Below are 26822 nucleotides of genomic sequence, written 5' to 3'. Positions count from 1 at the left end.
TGGATGAATTCTGACATATGCGAGACCAGGACCAGAGGCTCTCAGAGGAACAGGCCAAAGAGCCCAGGAAAGAGGCCTCCAGATGAGACAAGAGGCAGGGATATACGATCGAGAAAAAAACTTCTCTGATTTGGGAATGTGCAGAGGGCCCTAAGTACATCAGCCTGTCCTGACACCAAAAGACTCAACCTCTTCACTTTGTCAATCATGACCAGGGCCTAGAGGCATTTCTCAGCTGCAAATTCAATGACCCTGAAGAATAGGGAAAGCTGCAGGCTTTCTGGCTCTTACCACATCCCAGGTGAGCACTGAGGAGGCAGCGTGCTTCAGTGAAAAGGGCACAGAGTGAGATGTCGGGAGACCTGGGCTCTTCTTTTGATTCTGTAGCACATGCATTTTAAGTTTTCTGGGGCTCAGTCTTATTTGTCAACTGAGGGAACTCAACTGGATAAAAACTGTATTTTTCAGATATAAAATTCTGTGACCTGTGATCTTCGCTAAGTTAACCTCGTCTCAGACATGGCAAGAACCAACACTTTGCTTCAGTTCTGACCATTCTGTCAGTGAGGAATGCTCTTCTGGGGTCCCAGCAGCATCTCGGTCACGTCATGGCATATTCTGCTTCTAACTTTCCTTTCTCACAAGTGGAGTCAGTACCATAGCTGCTGGCCACTTAGGCCTTGTGCAGATGATGCTGATGAGGAGGTGTAGGGAGCAGGATACTCTGTATAAGATGGAACTATCTCAGGAAAGAGTTTGAAATAAGGTCCTTCTAACTAAATAAGTACAAACTGGAGTGTGTGGCGCACATGCAGTCTGAGAAGCCTTCTGTGCACAGCAACATTCCTGACATGCTGACAATCACCTCTGCATCTGGCTGGAGTTTGTTCATTCTGTTTACTTGATAGGCACAGGCCAGACAGAACACGCTAAAAATCAAGATGGAGCACCGCACTGTGCAAATGCACCTCATCTCAAAAGCACAGATGGGCTTTATGTTCAGAGAGGCAGGCCCTTCTCCATGGAGACTGCTGAACACTCCGCTCAATGCGAACCAGTCTAGAATATGCGGCACAGTGGGAGACTTGGGGATGGGGAGGCATCACAGTTGGCACCCTGAGATTAAGGGAAACCTGAGAAACACCTAGAAATCTGCAAAGGTAGAGGAACTAGTCAGGTGGCTCCAAGGATGGGGATATGCTGTCCAACGATGGGCACAAAAGACTCTTGTGCCTCTGGGTTTCAGCTGCCAGGAGAGGGCAATTTGCCTGGAGAAGCAAGGGAAGCTCTGCAATGTGCTACTCTGTGTTTTAAGGTTTCCTGATATAAGGACAGTGGAATCTTGTTGTAGTACAAGCTGTAACAAAGGCTTGAGTCCAGCACAGGCCAATCATGGGTCTAACCAATAACTAAACACAATAAATGTCCTGTGACTCAGGTTCTCTCAATACAGAGGTCCCTTGTATAACAGTTGGAAACAACTCTGTTGCAAATGTAGAGCCAGTGAAACATTACAATCTGATAAGCTCTCTAAACTGCTGGCTCTTCATTTTCAAATCAGCAAAGACCCTGAGAACCCGAGAAAGCTCTGCATCACGTTCCAAGAAAAGTGTTCAGAAATTACAAAGTCAGAGGGTTCATGACCCCAGCAAACTAGCTTGTTTTAGCCCAACATTCATTTTTCATTTGAGGAGGCTGAGGTCACGAGAGGTCACAAGGTCACACACAAAATCAGTAGATAGGCTAGGACTGGTCCCTGGGTCTGCTAATTGCCTCAAACTGCTAGGAGAAAACTAAGCATATTGGGATCACAGCACAATGTTTCTGAGACTAAAAGGAACATGGATCAGTCTAGACTTCTGACGACTGACACTAACCATGATTTTCCAATAGACAGTCAATTTCATTCCCAGTAAGGAAATGTGAGAAAGGAGAATACAGGGATTATGAAAATCTCTTATCTATAAAACCAATCTCATGTTGGAGCCAAAACAGGTACAGAAAATGCCAGAGAAGGTGCCCTGAGGACACGGGATCCTTCACCAGCTCTGCATCTGAGCACAGAGGCAGGGACTCACACGCTGTGGCAGAGAGAACTGGCCAGGAGACCAGCTGCACAGAGAGAAAGGCAGTGTCTTTAGTAGGAAAATGATACTGCACTGTTCTTGGCCATGCTTGGGTGGCCCCAGCATGATGCCTGGCACTTAGTAGGGGCTCCAAAAATAGGACTTCCCTTCTTTCTTTTTCCTCATGGAACAGGAAAGAATTTTTAATCCTCCTGGCACACATTATAGTCAGGTAAACAAGGCCAGACAGACTTAAGGCAAAAAGCCTGACTTTAAGAGTTAATGCCCTCTGCAGAGCATTCATAACTGCATCCCCCTCCACACGCACATGCAACTAAAACTTGGAGCTAAGCTGTTATCATGGTAACAGAATGGAAGACACTTCAGTCTCATTTCTATCTCCCTGACTCATGGACACCTGCCAGGTAGCAGATGGCCTGTGTGGACAATTACCTTCATTTTGCTGCAGTGTATTTAAATTAAACAAAGTGGCCTCTTTGCTGCCGATTTTCAGAGGCCCTCTCAGAGAAACAAAAAACAATGGGAGAGAGTTGCTGCAAGTCTGAAATTTAGGCAACCATGAATGTATAGAGAACTGGGATATGTAGAGAACAGCCTTTGTCCATTTTTTTCTTCAAGAAAAAGTTAAAAACCCCACATAACTATTTTGAGCTGGTGCTGGTGGTGACTGTGCTAGGAAGATGCAGCTGTCTCGTCAAAGTGGAAGTGAAATGAGGGAGAGGTGATGGGGCTATCTGATGCTGCACTGTCGGTCCTGCTGTGAGAACTGGAAATAATTGCCTCACACGACAAGAGTTAAGACTATTGGGAGTTAGGACTGGCAATGGAAGCGCTCAGAGAATGGAGAATGAGGGTGAAGGAGAGAGGCAACCAAATGGCCGTGAGCAAGGAAGCAGGCAATGAATGTGCCTGGACACCTTTCCTGCTTAGCAGAGGCGCGCACCTGCAAGCTTAAGTGCTGCGGAGTCTTTTATTTATTTTTATTTTCTATTTTTTTCAACGCCCCCGGTCAGCATGAAAGTGGAGTCTTTTAAAGATGAACTTGGCTTCTAGACACTGGGGAGAGGGGCTAAAGAGTTTTATGAAGTCTCTCTTACCACCATTAACACACATTTACCTATCATGTGTCTGTTGGAAGGATGAGGCCACCACAAAGTCTGCCATGGGGTCTCTCTGCAGAGGGGTGACACCTGTTTGTTTCCATATCATGTCAGGAACCTCAGGGCTCACGCATAACCTGTCACTCACTGTGATGGCTGGTGAGGCAAGCTGCGATAAGACAGGAAGCAGCTATTCTAGGACTGCTGGATGATTTGTGATCACGGTGTTGCCAATGGCAGAAAGTTACGGTTCTCGATCTTCATGATTCTGTCCCTATTCAAGTTACACTAAATTATATAGAAGACAAAGCTTATGCTAAGAATTAAAGAGTGAGGGCAAGGTGTACAATTATCTTTCTTAGTAGAAGGAAGAAGGTGTATTAAATTTCTGGGACAAAGAACAACGTATTAAAACTCAAGATAAACCTGTAGATAAAAAGAAAGTTGGAATGTAAACTTTTAGATAGAGAAACTCATAAATTCCAAGACTAGAATTACCTCCTTTCTGTTTGTTTCTCCCAGTTTGCCTAGCCCTATTTGAAAATGGTATCCCACTAGTCTTTTTTTTTTGAGACAGAGTCTTGCTCTGTCACCCAGGCTGGAGTGCAGTGTGCAATCTCCGCTCACTGCAACCTCCACCTCCTGGGTTCAAGCGATTCTTGTGCCTCAGCCTCCAGAATAGCTGGGATTATGGGCGCCCGCTACCACACCCGGCTAATTTTTGTATTTTTAGTAGAGACGGAGTTTCGCCATGTTGGCCAGGGTGGCCTCGAACTCCTGACCTCAAGCGATCCACCTGCCTCGGCCTCCTAAAGTGCTGGGATTACAGGCATGAGCCACTGTGCCTGGCCCGTATCCCACTAGTCTTCACTGCAAGATTTCAAAGCCAGTTCTCTGCAAAATGATGAGAGACCTCACAACCAAGAGAAAAATACCTATACAATGAATGCCGAACACTCAGATTGCATACTAGAAACAAAAACTAGGCTAGGTTCTCAGGAGGATGTGGTCCTTATTCAGACAGCTAAATCTATTAGCAGGAAGGCAGCTGGGACCTATCAGTGGGGTTTTAAAATTCAATGAGTCTAATTTAAATGTTACTTATGCGTAAGCCAAATTTGTGTGGTGAGGTATGGCACCCTTATTCAACAATGACACTCTGCACTTTGTTAAGTCCCTGTTATATGTAACGTAGTGGTTAGAGTCCAGGCTTTGCAGTTGGATAAACCTATTTTTTTTTTTTTTTTTTTTTGAGATGAGTTCTTGCTATGTTGCCCAGGTTGGTCTTAAACTCCTGGCCTCAAGCAATCCTCCCATATCAGCCTCCCTTGTAGCTGGGATTACAGGCGTGTGCCACTGTGCCCAGCCTAGATGAACCTAGTTTGGATTCCGGCTGCCATTTACTAGCTGTGTGATCTTGGGCAACTTACCTAACCTCTCTGCACCTAAGGTTCTTTATATGTACAGTGGTGATAACAATATCTACCTCACAGGTTGGTGAGGATGAACATGAAACACCCCACACACTTGGCTCCATAGAGTGACACCTGTTGTTCTTCTACTTTGAAAGGTGCTAGGGGTAGGGGGCTATGCAGCTGAGGCAATGTCTCCACTCTCAGCAGGCCTATCCTGAGGGAGTCAGGTACATATGCAACCAGCACACCAAACGGGATGTAACAGGTGCCACAGCAGAGGAACAGAGGAAAAGCAGCCTGGCCTGACGTTATGGAACAGGGTTAAGTTTGGTAGAAGAGGTGGCAGCTGAGAGTATCTCGAGGGGTACAACTGCAATGGGCAGAAGAGGCTTGGGAAGGGCAAACCAGGCGGGGGAAAGTGCATGACCGAGGCACTGGGCTTGAGAGGAGGCTGTATTGGGGGTGAGACGGGAGTGTGGGGAGCAGGGAAGACCTGTAGCAGGAAAGGAGAAGTGTTGGTGGTGAGCAGCCAGAGCTGTAAATGAGCAGCTGCAGAGTTTATTTAATAGGCCACAGATAAGGGCTGGGCACGGTGGGTCACATCTGTAATCATAACACTTTGGGAGGCTGAGGTGGGTGGATCACCTGCAGTCAGGAGTTCAAGACCAGCCTGGCCAACACGGTGAAACCCCATCTCTCCTAAAAATACAAAAATTAGCCAGGCATGGTGGCATGCAACTGTAATCTCAGCTACTCGGGAGGTTGAGGTAGGACAATCGCTTGAACCTGGGAGACAGAGGTTGCAGTGAGCTGAGATTGTGCCATTGCACTCCAGCCTGGGTGACAAGAGTGAAACTCTGTCACAAAAACTAAAAAATAATAGGCCACAGATAGGAAAACTACACAACCCGTGGAAAATCCAACTCGCCACCATTATTATTTTTTTTGTTTCTTATTTTTTGAGACAAGAGTTTTGCTCTGTCTGGAGTGCACTGAGGCTGGAGTGCAGTGGCAAGATCATGGCTCACCACAGCCTTGACCTCTTGGGCTCAAGTGATCCTCCCACCTCAGCCTCCCGGGTAGCTGACACCATGCCTGGCTAATTACTGTATTTTTTGTAGAGGTGAAATTTTGCCATGTTGCCCAGGCTGATTTCAAATGCCTGGGCTCAAGTGACCCATCTGCCTCGGCTTCTCAAAGTGCTGGGATTATAGGCGTGAGCTACCATGCCTGGCCCAACTAACCACCATTAAAAATAAAATGTTCTGGCCGGGTGTGGTGGCTCATGCCTGTAATTCCGGCACTTTGGGAGGCTGAGGTGGGCAGATCACTTGAGGTCAGGAGTTCAAGACCAGCCTGACCAACATGGTGAAACCCCATCTCTACTAAAAATACAAAAATTAGCTGGGTGTGGCTGCGGGCGCCTGTAATCCCAGCTACTTGGGAGGCTGAGGCAGGAGAATCACTTGAACTGGGAAACAGAGGTTGCAGAAAGCCAAGATTACGCCACTGCACTCCAGCCTGGGCGACAGAGCAAGACTCTATCTCTAAATAAATAAATAAATAAAATGTTCTATTTTTTTTCCACCACCAGTTTTGCTTTTTGTTTTGTTGTTGTTTTTTTTTTTTAACAGACCATGAGCCAAGAATGATTTTTACATTTTTTAATGGTTACATTTTAAATGGTTATATAGTACCTACATAATATCTGGTTTGGCCTGGAAAGCCTGAAATATTTACTGTCTAATCTTTTAAGAAAATGCCTGCTGACTCCTGCTACAGGCAAAGGCAAGAGGAGCTGGTGAAGGTTTCTAAGGAGGGGAGGGATGTGGCCAGTCTGGTCTGTGCTCAGGAATCAAGGTCTGGGCAATGGCATGGAGGGACTGAGAAACGAGAGACAGGAGACAGGAGTTCTATCAATAAAGTGGCTTTTCCAAAACCAGGTGACAGATAATGGAGGCTGGAATGAGGTATAGGAATAAAAGAGGGAGAGCAACTTTTGGGAGAAAAAATGGACTTGAAGTTGGCAACTGAGAGGGAAGAGCAGGAGGCTGGCGATGGCTGGCAGGGATATGGTGGGTGCTGATAACCGCATCAACAGAAGCAGGAAATACGTGCAGAGGAGGGATCTGTGGGGTCCCACCCTTCCCATAGCCAAACCTCAGAATAAGGGGTTCTGAGAACGCTGTGGAGGAACATATTTGTATCACAGGAAAAGGTTCTCTGGACTCAGAGCAGGGCTTCCAATTAACAAGGGGGCAATTTTACCTGCTAGGGACCTGAGAGTAGAGGCTACTACTGGTGCTTAGTGGGTAAAGTTAAGGATGCTGCTAAACATCCTTAATAGCCTGACCAACATGAAAAAACCCTATCTCTACTAAAAATACAAAAAAAATTAGCCAGGTGTGGTGGTGCATGCCTGTAATTCCAGCTGCTTGGGAGGCTGAGGCAGGAAAATCGCTTGAACCTGGGAGGCGGAGGTTGCAGTGAGCTGAGATCGTGCCATTGCACTCCAGACTGAGCAACAAGAGTGAAACTCTCAAAAAAAAAAGAGAGTTCGAGACCAGCTTGGCCAACATTGGCCAACATAATGAAATCCCATCTCTACCAAAAAAACACGTATGTTTTTCTATAATACATATAACAACTACTTGCAAAAAGAGAGTTATCTGGCTCCGAATGTCACTAATGCTGAGAATGAGAAGGATGGCTGAGGGTGACTTAGTCATGAGGTCCTACAGAGGATGGTCTGCCCAGGGCTATTTTCCTGGGCAGTGAGCTGCTGTGGAAAGAAGGGTAGGCAGCCAGCATCCTCAGGTTAGTTAGACCTTCAAGGGGCCCAAGAATAGACTGCCGTATCTTCTGCACAGTTGGGATGTCCTGGGATGGCTACAGATCTGAGAGTCTCCTAGAATCTCTCTTGACTTTCTGAGGTCTGAGCAGGTTAAAAATTGGAGTTGAAATTTCCAATGTGAAAGCAATTAATAGAGAATTGTATATACATTTAAATTAATAATACATAATAATAAAAGTACTGAAGGGTTTATGGTTAGCCATCTGTGCAGAGCAGTGGTGAGCTGGCATGGATCCTTATTATAATAAAAGTACCACTTTAGCAAATGACATGACATTTCTCAAAAGAAGATATACAAATGGCCAACAAACATGAAAAAATGCTCAACATCACTAACCACCAGGGAAATGCAAATCAAAACCACAATGAGATACCACCTTACCCCTGCAAGAATTGTCATTATTGAAATATCCAAAAACAATATACTTTGGCATGGATGTGGTGAAAAGGGAATGCTTACACACTGCTGGTGGGAAAGTAAATTAGTACAACCACTATGGAAAATAGGATGGAGATTCTTTGAAGAACCAAAAGTAGACCTACCATTTGATCCAGCAATCCCACTACCTGGTATCTACCCAAAGGAAAAGAAGTCATTATATGAAAAAGACACATGCACACATATGTTTATTGCAGCCCAATTCACAACTGCAAAGATAAAGAACCAACCTAAGTGCCCATCGACCAATGAGTGGATAAAGAAAACGTGGTAGTATATATACAACATGGAATACTACTCAGCCATAAAAAGGAATGGAATATCTTTTGCAGCAACCTGAAAGGACCTGGAGGCTACTTTTCTAAGTGGTGTATCTCAGGAATGGAAAACCAAATGCTGTGTGTTCTCACTTATAAGTGGGAGCTAAGCTATGAGTATGCAAAAACACACAGAGTGATATAATGGACTATGGAGACTCAGAAGGGAGAGGCTGGGAGGGGGGGTGAAGGATAAAAAACTACATATTGGGTGCAATGTACACTAGTTGGGTGATGAGTGCACCAAAATGTCAGAATTCACCACTAAATCACTCATCCATGTAACCAAAAACCACTTGTACCCCAAAAGCTGTTGTAATAAAAAAAATATTTAACAAAGTACCACTTGGCTGGGCATGGTAGCAACACTTTGGGAGGCTGAGGCAGGTGGATCACTTGAAGTCAAGAGTTTGAGACTGGGCAGGTGCTGTGGCTCACACCTGTAATCCCAGCACTTGGGGAGGCTGAGGTGGGTGGATCACCTGAGGTCAGGAGTTCGAGACCAGCCTGGCCAACATAGAGAAACCCCGTCTCTACTAAAAATACAAAAAAATTAGCTGGGTGTGGTGGTGCATGCCTGTAATTCCAGTTACTTGGGAGGCTGAGGCAGGAGAATCACTTAAACCTGGGAGGTGGAGGCTGTGGTGAGCCAAGATCGTGCCATTGCACTCCAGCCTGGGCAACAAGAGCGAGACTCTGTTTCCAAAAAAAAAAAAAAAAAAAAAAAAAAGAGTTCAAGACCAGCTTGGCCAACATAATGAAATCCCAGCTCTATCTCCCCCAAAAAACCAACAAAAATTAGTTGGGTGTGGTGACATGCACCTGTAGTCCCAGCTACTCAGGAGGCTGAGGCAGGAGAATCGCTGGAACCCAGGAGGTGGAGGTTGCAGTGAGCCAAGATCACACCATTGCACTCCAGCCTGGACACCAGAGTGAGACTCCGTCTCAAAAAAAAAAAAAAAAAAAAAAAAAAAAGCACCACTTTAGCTTCAGTTAACTGCATTGCCTGTAATTTTATAAAATAGCCTTCTACTTTTCTTTTTTTAAACATCAGGGCATCTATATTGCAGCTCCAAATGCATACTGCCAAACTATGATTAGGAGTAAATGGAGAAGAGTGTAAGAGTCTACAGAACTTGTTATAACACGCATCTTTTAGCTGAAACTAAGCAGATGTTCTTTTCCATGAAGGACGCTCCAAATCTTAGCATTATCGTTACTATGGAATATCAGAACCAACCTGAGGGTCAGTTATAAAACCTGTTACCCTAGAGATTGGTACAGCTTCATGATTTGACAAAACGCCTCCAGATGCTCTCAGAGTGAAGTTATGGAGACAATCCCATGCTGAGAGAAGATGCCGGGGTGAGGCACAACAGAGAGGAAGAATGCCAGGGAAACCTGTCCTGCTGGGGACATGGCCAAGAATCACGCAGGTGAGCCACAGAAGGGCATCAGGGATGCAGCTGATGTTTTCTTAGGATATTTTCTTGTGTCTGGAAAAGTGGCAGGTGGGAGGCTGGCATGAATAAACCCTGGGGAAGAAGTTATTGAAAGAAAACCTAGACACTGAAGTAAGGGCCACAGGATTTCCAAGTCAGGAAGGGAGAAATCAGTGAAATAAACCCAGCTGGAATTCATTCATTCATTCATTCACTCATTCCTCTATAGGCGAGGACCCAAATAGATCTCTATAGACCCTTCTAGGTTTACAGCCTTTCTCCAGAGTACCAACTGGTACAATGATGAAAGGATCCAAGAATTGTGGAGCTGGAAGTTTACTGATGAGGAAAATGAGGTTTGTAAAGGTTACATGCTTGTTTAGATGAAAAAGAAATGGGATTTAGCCGGCAAGACTCAATTAGTGAGAAGGGCAGTCCATTCACGTGTAATTCACAGATTTAAGATTTGCATCTTTGTTCAGTAGAGTGACATTATTTGACAGGAGGTGGTGCTGAGGGGGTTGGACAGGACAAAGCCCACTTTTCAGAGTTGGGTGGACTTTACTACTGTATTGAACATTTTCTTTCCCAAGTTGCTGATAACTTCCTTATTGTCAAATTCACGGGCTTCCTTGTCTTACTGTCTTACTAACTTCCTCCTTCTTGCAACTATCTGGGCTTCCAAGAGAACCGACGGTCCTTCTCCTGCCTCCTTTTTCTTCTTTTTGTCTACTATGGGTTTTCCCTAAGGCTCACGTTTATGGTTTCAATCCTCATTTTGTGTTTAAGAGTTCCAAGTCTACATTGCTAGCCCTGTTTTCCCATTGAAATTTCAGTTGCGCATATCCAAATATCTAGCAGATCTTTTTGCTTGACTGCCTGGCTATGGGACGTAATAGCATGTCCAAAATCAGATCAAAGTCCCCTCCTAACCCAGATCATGTCTCTATTTTCACTTGTTCAGTAAATGACACCCATCATTTTCCTAGATTCTTAGGCTCCAAGCCTACAAATCATTTTTCCTTCATCCTTTTCTGTTAATGCTTTGCTGAGATTCAGTCTGTAGTATTCTGGGGGAGGCAGTGTGTCCTAGGAATTCAATATTCTTCCAGTGGAAGAATTTCTCCAGTTGGCTGAGGAGATAATTTTTTTGGAGGCCCTGAAGGATGGTTTTCATATGCTGTGTGCATTCTGGTCAGGAGAGGAAAAGACAGAAATATAGCACAGGAGGGAAGTTTAGGAAGTAGGTAAGGAAATCTCTCAGCCTGACATTGATGAGTGATGAAAAATATTGGGGGATGTGGCATACACCCCAAAGCTACCTTTCCCTTGTATCCTCGGACCCTTGTTAGGTGCTCAGGGAGTTTTGGGGGAGTGAAATACAAACACCCATCCCCCATCCCGATCACGCAAGACAGGACCATCTGGAAATGAACCTTCTGGTTATGCAAGACTAAGTTCCTGAACATAAAAGAAACCAAAACCATTTTTGTTCATCTATGATGCTTTCCTAGAAACATCTTGATGAAAAGAGGGGAAATGACAACAAAAATAACTCGGGGAAGTCTGAATTATATGAGGTATTCAAACTTTATCAGGTCCCGAGAGACACAGGTATAGGGCTTCAGTCACGCCACCCTGCCATGACGGGGGGGCAATGGTTTAAAGGCATTTTGTTACTGACTAGCTGCTTCACTCATTAGTTTCATGATCCTGGAATGTGCCATAAAAAGAACAATGTAAAGATAATCAATAGCTTATGTTATTATTTTTTAAAAACTTATCTGGCCTGTGATGCAACCCTCAGGAGATCCTGAGAACACATGCCCTGCTTATGTTACTTTAATGTAAGTTCTTGGTAAACAACTTAGGAACTGCCTTTTCATTTTTTTTTTAAACCCACTGTAACTGCTGCTAATCAGAATGTATATTCAGGGCAATTTGAATCTTTGCTCCTGGGGGGCCATCCTCAAGCTTTCGGCTCAAATAGACTTATACTTAATCATAAAGAAAAGCCATAGCTGGACGTGGTGGCTCATGGCTGTAATCCCAGCACTTTGGGAGGTCGAGGCAGGCAGATCACCTGAGGTCAGGAGTTTGAGACTAGCCTGGCCAACATGGCGAAACCCCATCTCTACTATAAATACAAAGATTAGCCGGGCATGGTGGCATGCGCCAGTAATCCCAGCTACTTGGTAGGCTGAGGCAGGAGAATCACTTGAACCCAGGAGGCAGAGGTTGCAGTGAGCTGAGATCATGCCATTGTACTCCAGACTAGGCAAGAAGAGTGAAACTCCATTTCCAAAAAAAAAAAAGAAAAAGAAAAACCAAACCTATTTTTAGTATTGTAGTGATATTTCCTCTTTTTGGAAAAAAAATAACAACAAACTGCCAGCTCCCTACGGTGAGTACAGGTGACAAGACCAATGGATGAATACACCCTGCTGACTCTTGCGAGGCCATGCGTGGGAGGGAGCTAGCAGTAGCAGACAGTCTATGCACATATCCTGGGACTGCGACCCAGGATAAAGGTTTGTGGGAGAGTCCTACGTATAGCACAGCGATCCTCATTTACCAACAGACATCTGTATAGTTTGCCAACTTAGGAGGGCTGCAGTGGTGCCTGAGGCCCAGGATACCACTGACCCAGCTTGTGTTTCTGCATTTAAGGTATCATGTCAACCATGAAATAACCTTCAGACTATTTGATGGTGGTATTTGTGTACGATTTCTCTTTTTATCCTCCAAAAGGCCAGGCTCACTGTCTTGAACATATATAGTAAAACACTGCTAAATAAATAAATGAATGGCAATCGTTTGCCTTTTGGGAAGTAGACTCAGGCTTCTATTTCGGAGGATTAAGAGCCAGGGAGCCCAGAAGATTGCAGAAGCATGTGAATCTGAATCGCTTCCCAGTGAGACTATATCCAAAGTCTAAGAAGGGAACATGACCCATGAGGCATGCTAACATCAAGGGGTTCACTAACAATCTTTTTAATGGCCAAAGAGGTTTCTTTTTCTTGTTGCGTAGGTTTGTTTTTTTGAAAGTACTTTCTCTTAAACTTACAAAGTTAGTATTCATGAGGTTTATGTGAGCCCTTGTGGGTCGACCATTGCTAACTAAACATTAAGTGCCCTTCCTTTGAGGTATATTTGGTATAGCTGTTATCAGAAATGGGGGCTTCCTGGAGCCAGGCCAAACCATGCTCTCTTTGGTATAGCTGTAGGTGGATATTTGTCTGGGTCTTGGAAATCAGATAGGGCATGATGGCAAGATCCCACGTGACAGCCAAACTCACTGAAGTAAAAGGAAAGGTCCCAAGTCTGGCAAAGTTCTCTTAGCTAATTCCCCAAGATTCCACTAATTACATTATTTTCAGAGTGCCAGGTATATTATCCTTTGGACCACTGCCCCATTACCTAAGCTGGGCCAAGGCCACCCTGAAGGAGCTTCCTATCCTTACATAACTTTTACTGTCTAAAGTTAAAGACTGATCATCAGTCTTTAAGCCTGATGATCATTATATAAAATGTTCTATGAAACGTATATAAAGTTTTTTTAAGTCTTTAAGCTGGATGATCATTATTAGATAATTAACTTCTAATAGGAGAGATCAGATAAATGTTGGAGGAAACATATCCTTCATGAATAAACAGAACCCCTTTCCTTGGATAGCTCAGTGAATGTGGTATTAGAGATCCAGCAGTGAAATTTTACGGTGCACTGAGTCACTGGGAAAAATGGAACCCTAAAATGTTCCTAGAATGAACTTGTACATCTGAACTCTTTCCAGACTAGGATTGGGATATTGTTTGATCGAGACCAGAGTGGCCCATAGCTCAAGTGTGCCAATGGTCATAAACACCATTGCCAGTAGGGACCTAATCAGTCTGTGGTGACCCTAGTGTCCCTCTGTAACATGCTGATGAATCCTACAACAATATTTCTGACTGCAAGTGCTGCGTTTTTACTGAGCAATATTTAAAATATTTTCAAATGATGCAAATAACTATAGATACCCTGCATTTTATAGATTATTATCTTTAAAAGATAAGGTGATTTTTATGCTATGTGTCAGTGTATTTTCTTTAGACAGAAATAACAATATTAATAATTAATAATAATACTAATCAGCTTGGTGTTTGTATTTTTTTGGTAACAAAATTTTTTCAGATTCCTTTTTTAAAAAATTATTTTCATTATTTGCTTTCTTGGGAAATCAGACTCCTTTTTTTTATATACTTTAAGTTCTAGGGTACATGTGCACAACGTGCAGGTTTGTTACATATGTATACATGTGCCATGCTGGTGTGCTGCACCCATTAACTCGTCATTTACATTAGGTATATCTCCTAATGCTATCCCTCCCCCCTCCCCCCACGACAGGCCCCAGTGTGTGATGTTCCCCTTCTTGTGTCCAAGTGTTCTCATTGTTCAATTCCCACCTATGAGTGAGAACATGCAGTGTTTGGTTTTTTGTCCTTGTGATAGTTTGCTGAGAATGATGGTTTCCAGCTTCATCCATGTCCCTACAAAGGACACAAACTCATCCTTTTTTATGGCTGCATAGTATTCCATGGTGTATATGTACCACATTTTCTTAATCCAGTCTATCATTGTTGGACATCTGGGTTGGTTCCAAGTCTTTGCTATTGTGAATAGTGCTGCAATAAACATACGTGTGCATGTGTCTTTATAGCAGCATGATTTATAATCCTTTGGGTATATACCCAGTAATGGGATGGCTGGGTCAAATGGTATTTCTAGTTCTAGATCCTTGAGGAATCGCCACACTGTCTTCCACAATGGTTGAACCAGTTTACAGTCCCACCAACAGTGTAGAAGTGTTCCTCTCCAGCACCTGTTGTTTCCTGACTTTTTAATGATCGCCATTCTAACTGGTGTGAGATGGTATCTCATTGTGGTTTTGATTTGCATTTGTCTGATGGCCAGTGATGATGCGCATTCTTTCATGTGTCTGTTGGCTGCATAAATGTCTTCTTTAGAGAAGTGTCTGTTCAGATCCTTCGCCCACTTTTTGATGGGGTTGTTTTTTTCTTGTAAATTTGTTTGAGATCTTTGTAGATTCTGGATATTAGTAGCCCTTTGTAAGATGAGTAGATTGCAAAAATTTTCTCCCATTCTGTAGGTTGCCTGTTCACTCTGATGGTAGTTTTTTTTTTCTGAGACGGAGTCTCGCTCTGTCGGCTGGAGTGTAGAGTGCAGTGGCGCGATCTCGGCTCACTGTAAGCTCCGCCTCCTGGGTTCATGCCATTCTCCTGCCTCAGCCTCCCGAGTAGCTGGGAATGCAGGCGCGTCACCACGCCCAGCTAATTTTTTCTATTTTTAGTAGAGACAGGGTTTCACAGTGTTAGCCAGGATGGTCTTGATCTCCTGACCTTGTGATTCACCTGCCTGGGCCTCCCAAAGTGCTGGGATTACAGGCATGAGCCACCATGCCCGGCCCAGATTCCTTTTGATAAAGGATATTTCTGAGCTATAATTTAGTCTCCTGAATGGATCTATCTGGGAGTGCCTTGAGCAAAATCACTGCTATAGGTACGTGAACTAGTTATGTCCCTTATAATTAATACAATTATTAATTCATACAGAGTATAAGTCAAAATCTTATAAAATTGGTTAATATTGGTTATCATTCAACAAATATTTATTGAGTATCTACTGTATGGCAGGCTGGGCTAGAGGCGGGGGATATAATAGTGAAAAAGGCAGACATGGTCCTTTAATCGCCATCTGACGATGATCATAGGCCTAACTGACCCGCACTTAACTGACGCGACCTAATTCCTGAGCCTGTTAAACTGCAGGGTAAATCATGGGCTGAACAGTCACTCAGTGAAGTCTTATCTGAAATAGCCAGGCAGTTTGCCCCTCATTATAACCCTTAGATCTGAGAAAAGAGAAGGGAAAGAGGGGGGAAGAGAGAGAGGAAAGACAGAAGAATGTCAGTGGAGGTACTGACGCCACTCAAAGCACCACAAAAGTGGCTGAAGCTGAAGGCAGAATCACGGCACCCAAGCTTTTAAAGTAACAGTTATTGTCCATTTCTCTCGTTTCCCAAATGCCAAAGTAACCCTGTGATACTATGATATAACCAATACATATTTGGTCTCCATCCCAGGTTCCTGGCATAAGAGCTTCTTTTTTTTTTTTTTGAGACAGAGTCTCGCTCCATTGCTCAGACTGGAGTGCAGTGGTGTGATCTTGGCTCACTGCAACATCCGCCTCCCAGGTTCAAGCGATTCTCCTGCCTCAGCCTCCCGAGTAGCTGGGACTATGGGTGCATGCTACCATGCCCGGCTAATTTTTGTATTTTTAATAGAGATGGGGTTTCACTATGTTGGCCAGGCTAGACCAGAGCTTCTAAAACCCGTGGAATGTCCAGAGTGATATGCGTGTATTTTGCATGCTAATGAGATGACCGGGCTTCGGGAATCTTAGATAGCTTCAGGATGGGGACTGGTTGCCAGAAAGACCACGGCATTATTAGAGGGTTGAAACTTTCAGCCCCTTCCACCAGGCCTTGGGGCGGGGAGAGGGGCTGAAGATTGAGTTAATCACCAATGGCCAATGAATGAATCAATCATGCATACATAATGGAACCTCCATAAAAACCCTAACAGAGGGGTTCAGAGAGCTTCCGGTTGGTGAGCATGTCTGTATGCCAGGAGGTGGTATACACCCCAACTCCATGGGGACTGAAGCTCCTGGACCCTTCTGGAACTTGCCCTATGTAGATCGTCACCTTAGATGGTCACCTGTGCCCTTATAATAACCTTTAAAATCACTAGTAATAGTGAGTAAAGTGCTTCTCAGAGTTTCATGAACCATTACAGCAAATTATTGAACCTGAGGAAGGGGCTGTGGGAGCCCTGATTTGTAGCCAAGTTGGACAGAAGTGTGGGTAATCTGGAGAACCACTACTTGTGATTGGTGTCTGAAGTGTGAGGCACTCCTGTGGGACAGAGCCCTTAACCTGTGGGCTCTGCCCTAACTCCAGGTAGTGTCAGAATTGAATTAAATCGTAGGACACCCAGCTGGTGTCTGCAGAGAACTGAATTTTTTGCGTAAGAAACCTACACATTTGGTGTCAGAGTGTTATCTGGGTAGAAAGCGATCCTGGTCGTAGTAAGTAGTAAATCCCTAAAGGGGAATGAAGCAAGAAGGTGGACGCTATCAAAAGTTCTCTATAATGGATTTACAGAGCCCGTTTTGGGAAGCACATCTAATAAACTCTTCATTTTAAAAGTCTTTTACAATTCTTTTCTTTTTAAAATTTTGGCCGGGCGTGATGGCTCATGTCTGTAATCCCAGCACTTTGGGAGGCCAAGGCGAGCGGATCACCTGAGGTCAGGAGTTCAAGACCAGTTTGGACAACATGGCAAAACCCCATCTCTACTAAAAATACAAAAATTAGCCCGGTGTGGTGGTGGGCGCCTGTAATACCAGCTACTCGGGAGGCTAAGGCAAGAGAATCACCTGAACCCAGGAGGCGGAGGTTGCAGTGAGCCAAGGTCGCACCACTGTACTCCAGCCTGGGTGACAGAGCAAGACTCTGTCTCAGAAAAAAGAAAAAAATTTTCCCTTCTTGCAAGCTAACAAGTCATACAATTATTTTCTTACCCATTTAGGGTAAGACATTCTGATAGGAAAGAAATTAAACTACACCAGCCAGAACCTGGAAGGAAAGAAGGAAGGAAGGAAGGAAGAAAAGAAGGAAGGAAGGAAGGAAGGGTGGGTGGGTTAGGGTTACTTCATAGTTCTGTGTTAAATACTCCTACGTTTTTGCCTGTCACTCAATAATGGTGGGGATTAAACAGAAGCTAGTTCTAAAGCTTTATAGTCTCTTCAGTTGTACATCTGAAAAACATTGAATTACGTAAAGTCATTCAGTCCAAATTTGAGCCTCAGAGCTGAACTTAGATGGGTCTAGTTTAAACCTGTGAAGTGGACAGAAGGATATTTCTATCTAAGTCAACAGAGCAGCACTTCTTACCTCATACCATGGTGGGGAAAGCTGAGGAAAAAACAATTGTACCAATTCACGCTATGGACAGTCCTATGAGACTGTAAGGACGTGGACATGAGCTCAGGCCCCTGGCCATGGAGAACTCCCAAGATACACCTACAGTGGCTCATTAGAGGCAGGCTTCAGCAGTCTAGGTTCTCATTTTGCCAACTTCAAGGGGATGGTGATCTCACACAGAATGAAAGGTCACTGAAACGGACACGTTATTTAATCCCGTCTGCTCAAGGCTAGCTTTAAATTGACCTGAGAACTAATATCACAGCAGTGGCAATTCCTGTTTCTTGGATTACATGGTAATCCATAAAAATTTTAAAAATTAAATGTCTACTGGAAGCTCTACTGCTACCACTAAGACCAATATCCACAATGCCTGCCCTCTTCTGAAAGAGTTTTCAGGTGAGGTGTAGGGCGTTTCCAGTCTGTGCTCACTTGGAGCAGGCACACGCAGAGAGAGATCAGAAGATGCTGTGCTAGTCTGGGCAGACTGTTGGAAGTAGGTTTCCAGCAAGTAGCTACAACTGCAAAGTGCATCTCTGGGGTATGGAGGGCTGAAGAGAAGGAGGGGACGCTAGTGGTCAGCAACAACAGGTGAAGTGACACCCTGGATCATCAGGAAGGGAATACTTCATAACAAGGGGATGAGACCATCAGGAGCTGGAAGGATAAGTAGTCTCCTTCCTCTCCCTCCAACAGTCTCACTCATTTGTCTACTTGGGGGAGGTATTTCCAACATCTGCTTCTCTGGGACTTCCGGACAAACTGGAGGATTAGACTTCCCAGCCCCCTTGAGGTGAAATGGGGTCATGTGACTTGCTCTGGCCAATGAAATGGAGAGGAAGTGATGCGTGTCTCTTCCTGGAAGAAGCATGTAATGGCTGGGCTTGATTTCCATCCTGTTCGGCTTTGCCCATGTAAATGTACCTACTGATGCAGAAGCACCAGAGATGGAAACAATAAACTCTGTGTGAATGAAGAAAAAAGCAAAACCAAACCTAGCAAAAACCAAAACAAGTGCACTTTGGTTCCACGAAAGCCATCAGATTTCTGGGTTGTTGGCCACTCTTGATGCCATGCGCCATCTTCTTTCCCCCTGACAGTCTGTCTCCTCCATACCCTCTTCTCACCTCCTCCCCTCACTACCGATCTCTTCTTTCCTTTCCTCTCGCCTTTACTCTATGGTCCCATTGCTCTCCTAGCTAGAAATTATAATGTTTTATATTCCTAACCTAAAACATATATACATTTGTATTTTTTTAAAAAATGGGTAGGCCGGGCGTGGTGGCTCACGCCTGTAATCCCAGCACTTTGGGAGGCAGAGGCAGGCGGATCATGAGGTCAGGAGTTCGAGACCAGCCTGGCCAATATGGTGAAACCCTGTCTCTACTAAAAATACAAAAATTAGCTGGGCGTGGTGGTGCATCCCTGTAGTCCCAGCTACTCAAGAGGCTGAGGCAGGAGAATCACTTGAACTTGGGAGGCGGAGGTTGCAGTAAGCCGAGATCATGCCACTGCACTCTGGCCTGGGAGACAGAGCAAGACTCTGTCTCAAAAAAAAAAAAAAAAAAGCAAATTTTTAAAATTAAACGTTTTATATTTCTCTCCCAAAGGATAAAAAAACTCCAAGGTAAACGAAAACTCAGCTTCAGCTTAAAAAATGTATGCTTTGAAACCTTACTATGTTATATAAACATATGGTGCTAATATTGTAGATAAGCCTGCAATTGACTTTCTTGTGTGGGTCAGTGGCTATCTCAAAAAACAGAAATAAACATAAACCTCCCCCAAACACCATGCAATAGCCACACAGCTCAGAAAAACCCGAGCTCCGTCTGGAGTAGGTTCTGAACAGGAAATCACTGCAAGTGGAGTCAGTGTCTCAGTCGTCGTCAGTAATTTTGTTAAGAAGGCTGGCACAGCCCCAGCATCCAGAAGCCTAGTCGAGACTGCAGGACATCTATAGTTAGCAAAAGAAGTCCTCATTTTCATGCACATTCATTCATGACATGAGGTCACCCCAGCACCCTGAAAGTTGTTTCAAGCAATTAAAATCACTCCAGACACACAACAGCAGAGAATGAAAGAGCAGGAAAATGCAATGGTAGCCTGGCTAATCATGCACACTTCAATGCGCACAACAGATGGGTACTTACAAGCTCTGGTTTTAAGTAAGAACATGCTCTACTGGGTAAACATGCCTTGAACTTTTAGGCCATTTTACAACACCATGGGGAGAACCACTGGGGATTTTACACATAAAACCCTCTTCAGAGATGATGTGCAGGGAGAAGAGGAGAAACATTTATATGAAGAAAGGAAGAACGTGCAAAAGGAGCAAGAGTCCGACGGGAAATTCCGAAGTTCACTTACTGCCTGCTTTTGCTCTTCCTCCTGAGGTGTTGAAGATGAAAAAAAAGGCAGAGGAAAAAAGGAGAGAAATTAATGCCCATCACCACAAACATTGGGAAGAAATGATAGAAAAATCAGGCAAACCAGGCCAGGCCCACGGGTGCTGAGATCAAAGGCCCCGTCCCCCACAGGAGCATCAGAGGACGAAGCAAGCAGCAGGCCTCGGCCCGGTGAGTGATTCAATGCTAACTCCTAGAGCTAGAAGGAAAGAACCTTAGAAACCACCTCGCCAACGTTCTTACTACAGATCAAACAGGCCTAGAGGGCCTGACCTGCCTAAGGTTCACATAGCTATTTAGGGGAATCTGAAAGAGGAAGTGCAACCATAACTTGAAATTCTAATAATAATTCTATATTCATCACTCATGATATTCACATGTGTTTAGGTACATTTATCGAGGCAAGTGGTTTTCGATGCATGGAACACAGACCAGCAGCATCGGCATCACCTGGGAACCTGTCAGAGATGTAAACTTTGTGCCTCACCCTATCCCCACCAAACCGAAGCTCTAGGGGTGGGGCACAGCAATGCGTTCAATCTTGTCTCTGATTCTGGTGCATACAAGTCTGAGACCCACTGCTCTCATCACTTCCCAACTAGCAATTCTGCCCATGACAGGTTCTTTTCTTATTTGGTCCCCTCTCCACACTAAACATGTTGGAACTGTACCCCCGTCTACTTGCTTTCAGGCACAGTCTTTTTTTTTTTTTTTTTCAGTGAGTCCCATACACACCCACTTCCCCCAGTAAACTGGAAACTGTTTGGAGACCCTGAAAGGTCATTCAAAAAAGAATTCTTGACCTCAGTTTTTCATTAATTCAATACAGGTTTATTTAGTACCTCTTATGCAGAAAGCACTGGAAACATAAAGAAATGGTCTCTGTCATCTAAATCTATCTATCTATCTATCTATCTATCTATCTATCTATCTATCTATCTATCTATTGAGACAGAGTTTCACTCTTGTTGCCCAGGATGGAGTGCAATGGTGCGATATGGGCTCACTGCAACCTCCACCTCCGAGTTCAAACGATTCTCCTGCCTCAGCCTCCAGAGTAGCTGGGATTACAGGTATGTGTCACCATGCCCGGCTAATTTTGTATTTTTAGTAGAGATGCGGTTTCACCATGTTGGTCAGGCTGGTCTCTAACTCCTGACCTCAGGTAATCCGCCTACCTTGGCCTCCCAAAGTGCTGGGATTACAGGTGTGAGCCACTGCACCTGGCCAATCTCTGTCTTTTAGAACCTTATGGTGATGGAACATAGAGCAGGCACTTGCTGGCTATTAGCTGACTGCCCAAATGAATGCACTATCAGACACTGTAGGAAAAAGGATAAAGAGAACACTTTCGAGTTTCTCTTTCTTCAGTTCTTTGCTACTCAACTACTCTGTCTTTTAATGGGTCTCTTCCACTTCCTCCTTCTATGCCTCACCATGGGTCACTGTAGTCAGGGAGACTCAGCTCTTTGGCTTAGTATGTAAATCTAAAAGCTGTGCAATGGTTCTATTTAAATTGGACCAATCCGTGCAGCCAGTCTTTACTGAACATGTACGTGCCTAGGAAGTCTTAGGAATGGGTAAGTGCTCCTGCTCCCACACAGTCTACAGACCTGGGTGCAATGGTGAGAAAGACCTCAGTAAAGCAAAGGAATTACGAAAGGGAGAGGGTGAGTAAACACTTGGAGAACATAATTTTTATTACTGCAAGGGACAGACAGGGACTAGAAATAAATGGGCACCGAGAAATCTCTTAAGGAGACTCCCAACTCAGCACAGGAAGGTGCTCTTCACAATCAAAGCCAGATGCTGGATGCCTGACCAAAGCCAAACTCACAGAAGCCCAGGCACAGAGTGCTGAACACTGGCTCTGGCAGCGGGAAGGAATCAGAGCACTTCTGCTTTTGCACCTGCTTTGCAGTTAGGAAGCAAGCACTCTTCCTTGCCAGACTTCCCTTTGGGGCAGGACACTTTTCTTATATTCATGAGGCAAGGCAAACAGTCATAGGACAGTTATTAAACAATTATAAAATGTGTTTTCATTGCTGGCACTGTGTTGAAGTGGAAAGTGTGATGGTTGGGGAGCGATGGGGCAATCCTAACAGGCTGAAATTGTATCCGAGGTCAGAAGACCAGTATGTAATTTCTTAGAACTGTTTCTAAGACAACTCCCTACTTTCACAGTTTTCTCCAGGTTTGGTATTAAAGAGAACACTGCTGTGGCTCAACAGAATAGGGAAATTTCAGAAAGCAATGTTTCATACTTGGACATCTGGTGATTGCAATTTAAGTTTGTCAGAAGAGAAACCGTAATTTGCAGTAGGTATATATCAGGTTAGGCTGGGGACAGTGGGCAGGGCAGCGCTTCCAGGACTTACAGGCCTTCCATGTGGCCTGGTATTGGGGAGAGAGTGGACTTTGGCAAAGTGTTATTTAGGATAGTGTTGTATAATTTAAACTCACAAAATTTATTCAGATAAAGCCTTTAAGGCTCTGTCAACACAGTAAACAGATCAGATCCCAGGTCTGAGAACCTCTGTGTTATCAACTAGTCAGGTGGGGTCACTAAATATTGACTGATGACAAGGGATAGAGCCAACGTGATTTAAAAGGGGGTAACACCTTAATTATAAAGTGAAAACTTAGAACTGCTTATGTCACCTAAAAACATGTGAGTCTCTTCCACATGAATGAGGTCTGGCAAGGTGGCCAAAGCAATGGCATAGCCACTGTAGTCATTTACATAAAAATGTACACTCAAACTAGATAAGCATTTGCAAATGAGGTTGAAATTCGAAACTGCAGAATTCATCTGGTAAATGTAAATGAGTTTCTTTTTCTCTTCTTTTTTTTTTTTTTTTTTTTTTTTTGAGATGAAGTCTCACTGTGTCGCCCAGGCTGGAGTGCAATGGCGCGATCTCGGCTCACTGTGACCTCCGCCTCCTGGGTTCAAGTGATTCCCCTGCCTCAGCCTCCTGAGTACCTGGGATTATAGGCGTGCACCACCACATCTGGCTAATTTTTGTATTTTTACTAGAGGTGGGATTTCACCATGTTGGCCAGGCTGGTCTTGACCTCAGGTGATCCACCTGCCTCGGCCTCCCAAAGTGTTGGGATTACAGGCATGAGCCACCACGCCTGGCCTGGTAAAATGAGTTTCAAAAGCAATATCAGACAAATGGAAAATGAAGTAGAACATGGATTAGAAACACCAACATATAAACACTTCTAGATTAAACAGGAAGTTTTGTTGAGGTCAGTAATTAATACTCATTAATCAGGTAAAAAGTATAAGGGAAAGATATGTAGAGAAACATGAATGCCTGTCAGTCTACATTATGTCATTAAAAAGAATAAAGAGTGGCTCACGCCTGTAATCCCAGCACTTTGGGAGGCCAAGGTGGGTGGATCACCTGAGCTCAGGAGTTAGAGACCAGCCTGGCCAACATGGTGAAACCTGTCTACTAAAAATACAAAAATCAGCCGGTTGTGGTGGCGGGTGCCTGTAATCCCAACTACTCGGGAGACTGAGGCAGGAGGCAGGAGACTCACTTGAATCCGGGAGGTGGAGGTTGCAGGGAGCCAAGATTGCGCCACTGCACCCCAGCCTGGGCAACAGAGTGAGACTCCATCTCAGACAAAAAACAAAAAACAAAGAAGGAGGGTCCTTGATACTCCTTGATTGATCAGGGATTGAGTCTAGTCACCATGATATGCCAAATACCTAATGTGACACTTAGGAACTCAATAGATTTTGTTAAAGAAACAAAAAAAATTAATTTTAACCCTGCTTTATTCCAAAAAAGGATTAAGATTTTTGTTGAATGAATTAACAGTGATGTCACTTCTTATGTATGCTTCTTTAAATTATCATTTCAGATAGAAGATAAAGTACGTAATAGTTTCCTGAAGCAGTAGAATGAAAGAACTCTCTGTGGCATGAAAATTTACTGTGTGATGTATTTTAATTTATAAGCATCCCAGACCATGTGGCTTGATTGTCCATTTGACTAACTGCTTCCAGCTATTTTATAAGAGAATTAAATGCTAGCATACTGAACATCAATTAAAGCAGACAACCCTTTTAAATTAAAATTAGGATTTTCTTTTTTTTTTTTTCTTGCTCTGTTGCCCAGGCTGGGGTGCAGTGGTGTGATCTTGGCTCACTGCAACCTCTGCCTCCTGGGTTCAAGCGATTCTCCTGTCTCAGCCTCCCAAGTAGCTGGGATTACAAGCGCGCACCACCATGCTCGGGTAATTTTTGTATTTTTGGTAGAGATGGGGCTTCACCACTTTGGCCAGGCTGGTCTCAAACTCCTGACCTCAGGTGATCCACCCACCTTGGCCTTCCAAAGTGCTGGGATTGCAGGTGTTAGCCACTGCACCTGGCCTAAAATTAGGATTCTAAAGGGTACTTTTATGGGTTGATGAATATATATTTCTAATAGTAGGAAAACACTGAAATTTTAATAGAAGTCAATAATTCCTGTGTATGACCTTTTAGGTATGCATATAATACAAAAATTAAGATTACGTGGTGATTCTTTTAGAAAGCTGGACACTAAAGGCATGAGATTTTCGACTGTGAATTCTAGCCACTGGATAGAAAGACAACATTCCTGGATTTGTGTTTGCAAATTCTTCCTCCTAGTCTGAATAGCCTTAGCCTGCCAGATGGGTAAATGATATTTAAGAACCTGGCAGGGGATCCTACAGGGGCAGCAGTGTCCTGCTTATTTTACTGAAATTACAGCTGCAAATATAAAGAAACTTGAGGTTTGGGAGTAGAGTTGCAGGCATTAGCTCGTTCTGCTTAGCCCTTGAATACAAGCATCAGCGGTACCCTAGAAGGCCACAGTGGCATGCATGGGGCTTGGGGTCAGTAGTTCTGGGGATGGCTAAGACAATCCAACTGAAAGGCAATGGTACAAGGTTACTTAGGGGAGATGCCCTCTGGCTTCCCTTCAGTTTACATAAACCTTTTGCCTTTTACAAAAATCACACTGGGGCACCGGGACTTTCCCATCTATGCTTGGGTAATATTTGAGAACATCTTTCTGAAAAGGGAGATGTGACACAGGGAAGAGGTGCGTGGATCCCCTATTTTTTTTTTTTTTTTTTTTTTTTGAGACTGCGTCTTACTCTGTGACCCAGGCCGGAGTGCAGTGGTGCAATCTCTGCTCACTGCAGCCTCCACCTCCTGGGTTTAAGCGATTCTCCCACCTCAGCCTCCTGAGTAGCTGAGATTACAGGCATGTGCCACCACACCCGGCTAATTTTTGTATTTTTAGTAGAGATGGGGTTTTGCCATGTCAGCCAGGCTGAACTCCTGGCCTCAAGTGATCCACCCACCTTGGCCTCCCAAAGTGCTGGTATTACAGGTGTTAGCCACTGCCCCTGACTGGATACCCTATTAGCTCCCATCCCACAGGTGTACTAACTCCCTGGCAGCAGGGCTTTTAAAGCCCCATGAGGCTGCAGATGTTACACAGGCCATGTATGTTTAAGTACATCCTTGCTGTTTAGATGAGGGGCTAGGTTGCTTAGCTGGGTATCTGATAACTATTAGAGGGATTTAGGCCACATTTTTACATAAGATTTTCTTTAAATAAGACCCATTTAGACATAAAATATTTCTGAGGAAAAATCCTGCTAACAGGGTTAATGTAGAAACATATCTATGCAAAACAACCCAAATACTCAGGGCCAAAGCTAGGAGGAAAAAACAACAATAACAATAACAACCACCACCACCAACAACAACTCAGCTCATGACAAAACAGTAATTGTCTTGAGCAAGTCAAAATTCAGTTTAAAACACAAATGCTACATTTATCCAAGTTGCTAATGCCCACTAGCTTCATTACTAAGAGACTGACTTAGAATGCAGAAGTTGGAGAAAGTCTCTAAACTGATATTCTCCTGGGCTACCACTCCTGGGGTTAAGATCCTTGTCACTTCGGGCCTGGAGGATTAAATTAGTCTCCTATTATCCTTTAGTTTCTCCCCGTCCTAACTTGTCCTGCGTATTTTCCTAAATTGTTATTTTTAAAACCTCCAATGACTCCTCTTTATCACAAGATTAAATTCACTCCTGTCATCTGGCTTTGGGGGCACTCTACACTTTGTGATTTTCTCTGTTAACTCAGTATCATACTACAAAATGCAGTGGGTTCTCAGCATCACTGGGCAGGATCTGAGAAAGTAATAGCAGGAGCAAGTATCCTGGTATTGCTGCTATGTAACCAGGTAGATATTTCTGTTTGATGCCAATAAAATTGTCCAGGGGGAGGGCATTCAAATGCCAAGCACGCCTTTCTTTGCTCAGGGGTACAGGGGTTGTAATATAGCTTTCAACAAGAATAGACAGACTTCATGTGCCTATAGTCCTAGCCACTCAGGAGGCTGAGGAAGGAGGATCCCTTGGACTCAGCTCAAGCAAGGTTACAGTGAGCTATGATCACGCCACAAGATAGACGTGACTTATTATGCATGTATTTAGTTCCCCAGTATCCCAAACCTACAGCTAATATGCTATCTTACTCCTAATATAGTAAAGTTACTGATTAGAATAGTTTAATTAGGTTGGTTTGTGTGATGGTTATTTTTATGTGTCAACTTTACCAGATTAAAGGATAGTCAGATAGCTGGTAAAACATAATTTCTGGGTGTGTCTGTGAGGTGTTTCCAAAAGAGATTGGCATTTGACTCA

At 44.0% G+C, this 26822-nt stretch overlaps 1 protein-coding gene across 27 annotated transcripts in view; it reads right to left on the bottom strand.

Moving 5' to 3' along the window:
• The window catches only part of DTNB (dystrobrevin beta), a 298344-nt gene that overhangs the window by 23308 nt on the left and 248214 nt on the right, over positions 1–26822 (bottom strand). For 16 of the 27 annotated variants that reach the window (XR_010136317.1, XM_024242395.2, XM_054548268.1 and 13 more), the window contains one exon: positions 20073–20093. The exons of 10 other annotated variants lie outside the window; for them this stretch is intronic. Coding sequence is in view for 16 of the 17 variants with exons in the window: in XM_024242395.2 (XP_024098163.1) it covers positions 20073–20093 (21 nt within the window). In the remaining variant the exon portion in view is untranslated. Of the gene's footprint in view, positions 1–17408; positions 18630–20072; positions 20094–26822 lie in introns of those variants that run through there. One more of the 27 variants, XM_024242404.3, reaches the window with a different exon arrangement.

The sequence above is a fragment of the Pongo abelii genome, chromosome 12 (assembly GCF_028885655.2).
Source record: "Pongo abelii isolate AG06213 chromosome 12, NHGRI_mPonAbe1-v2.0_pri, whole genome shotgun sequence".
NCBI classification, from domain to species: domain Eukaryota; kingdom Metazoa; phylum Chordata; class Mammalia; order Primates; family Hominidae; genus Pongo; species Pongo abelii.
Note: the sequence above shows the minus strand (reverse complement) of the source record. Positions and strands in the feature narration are given on the sequence as shown.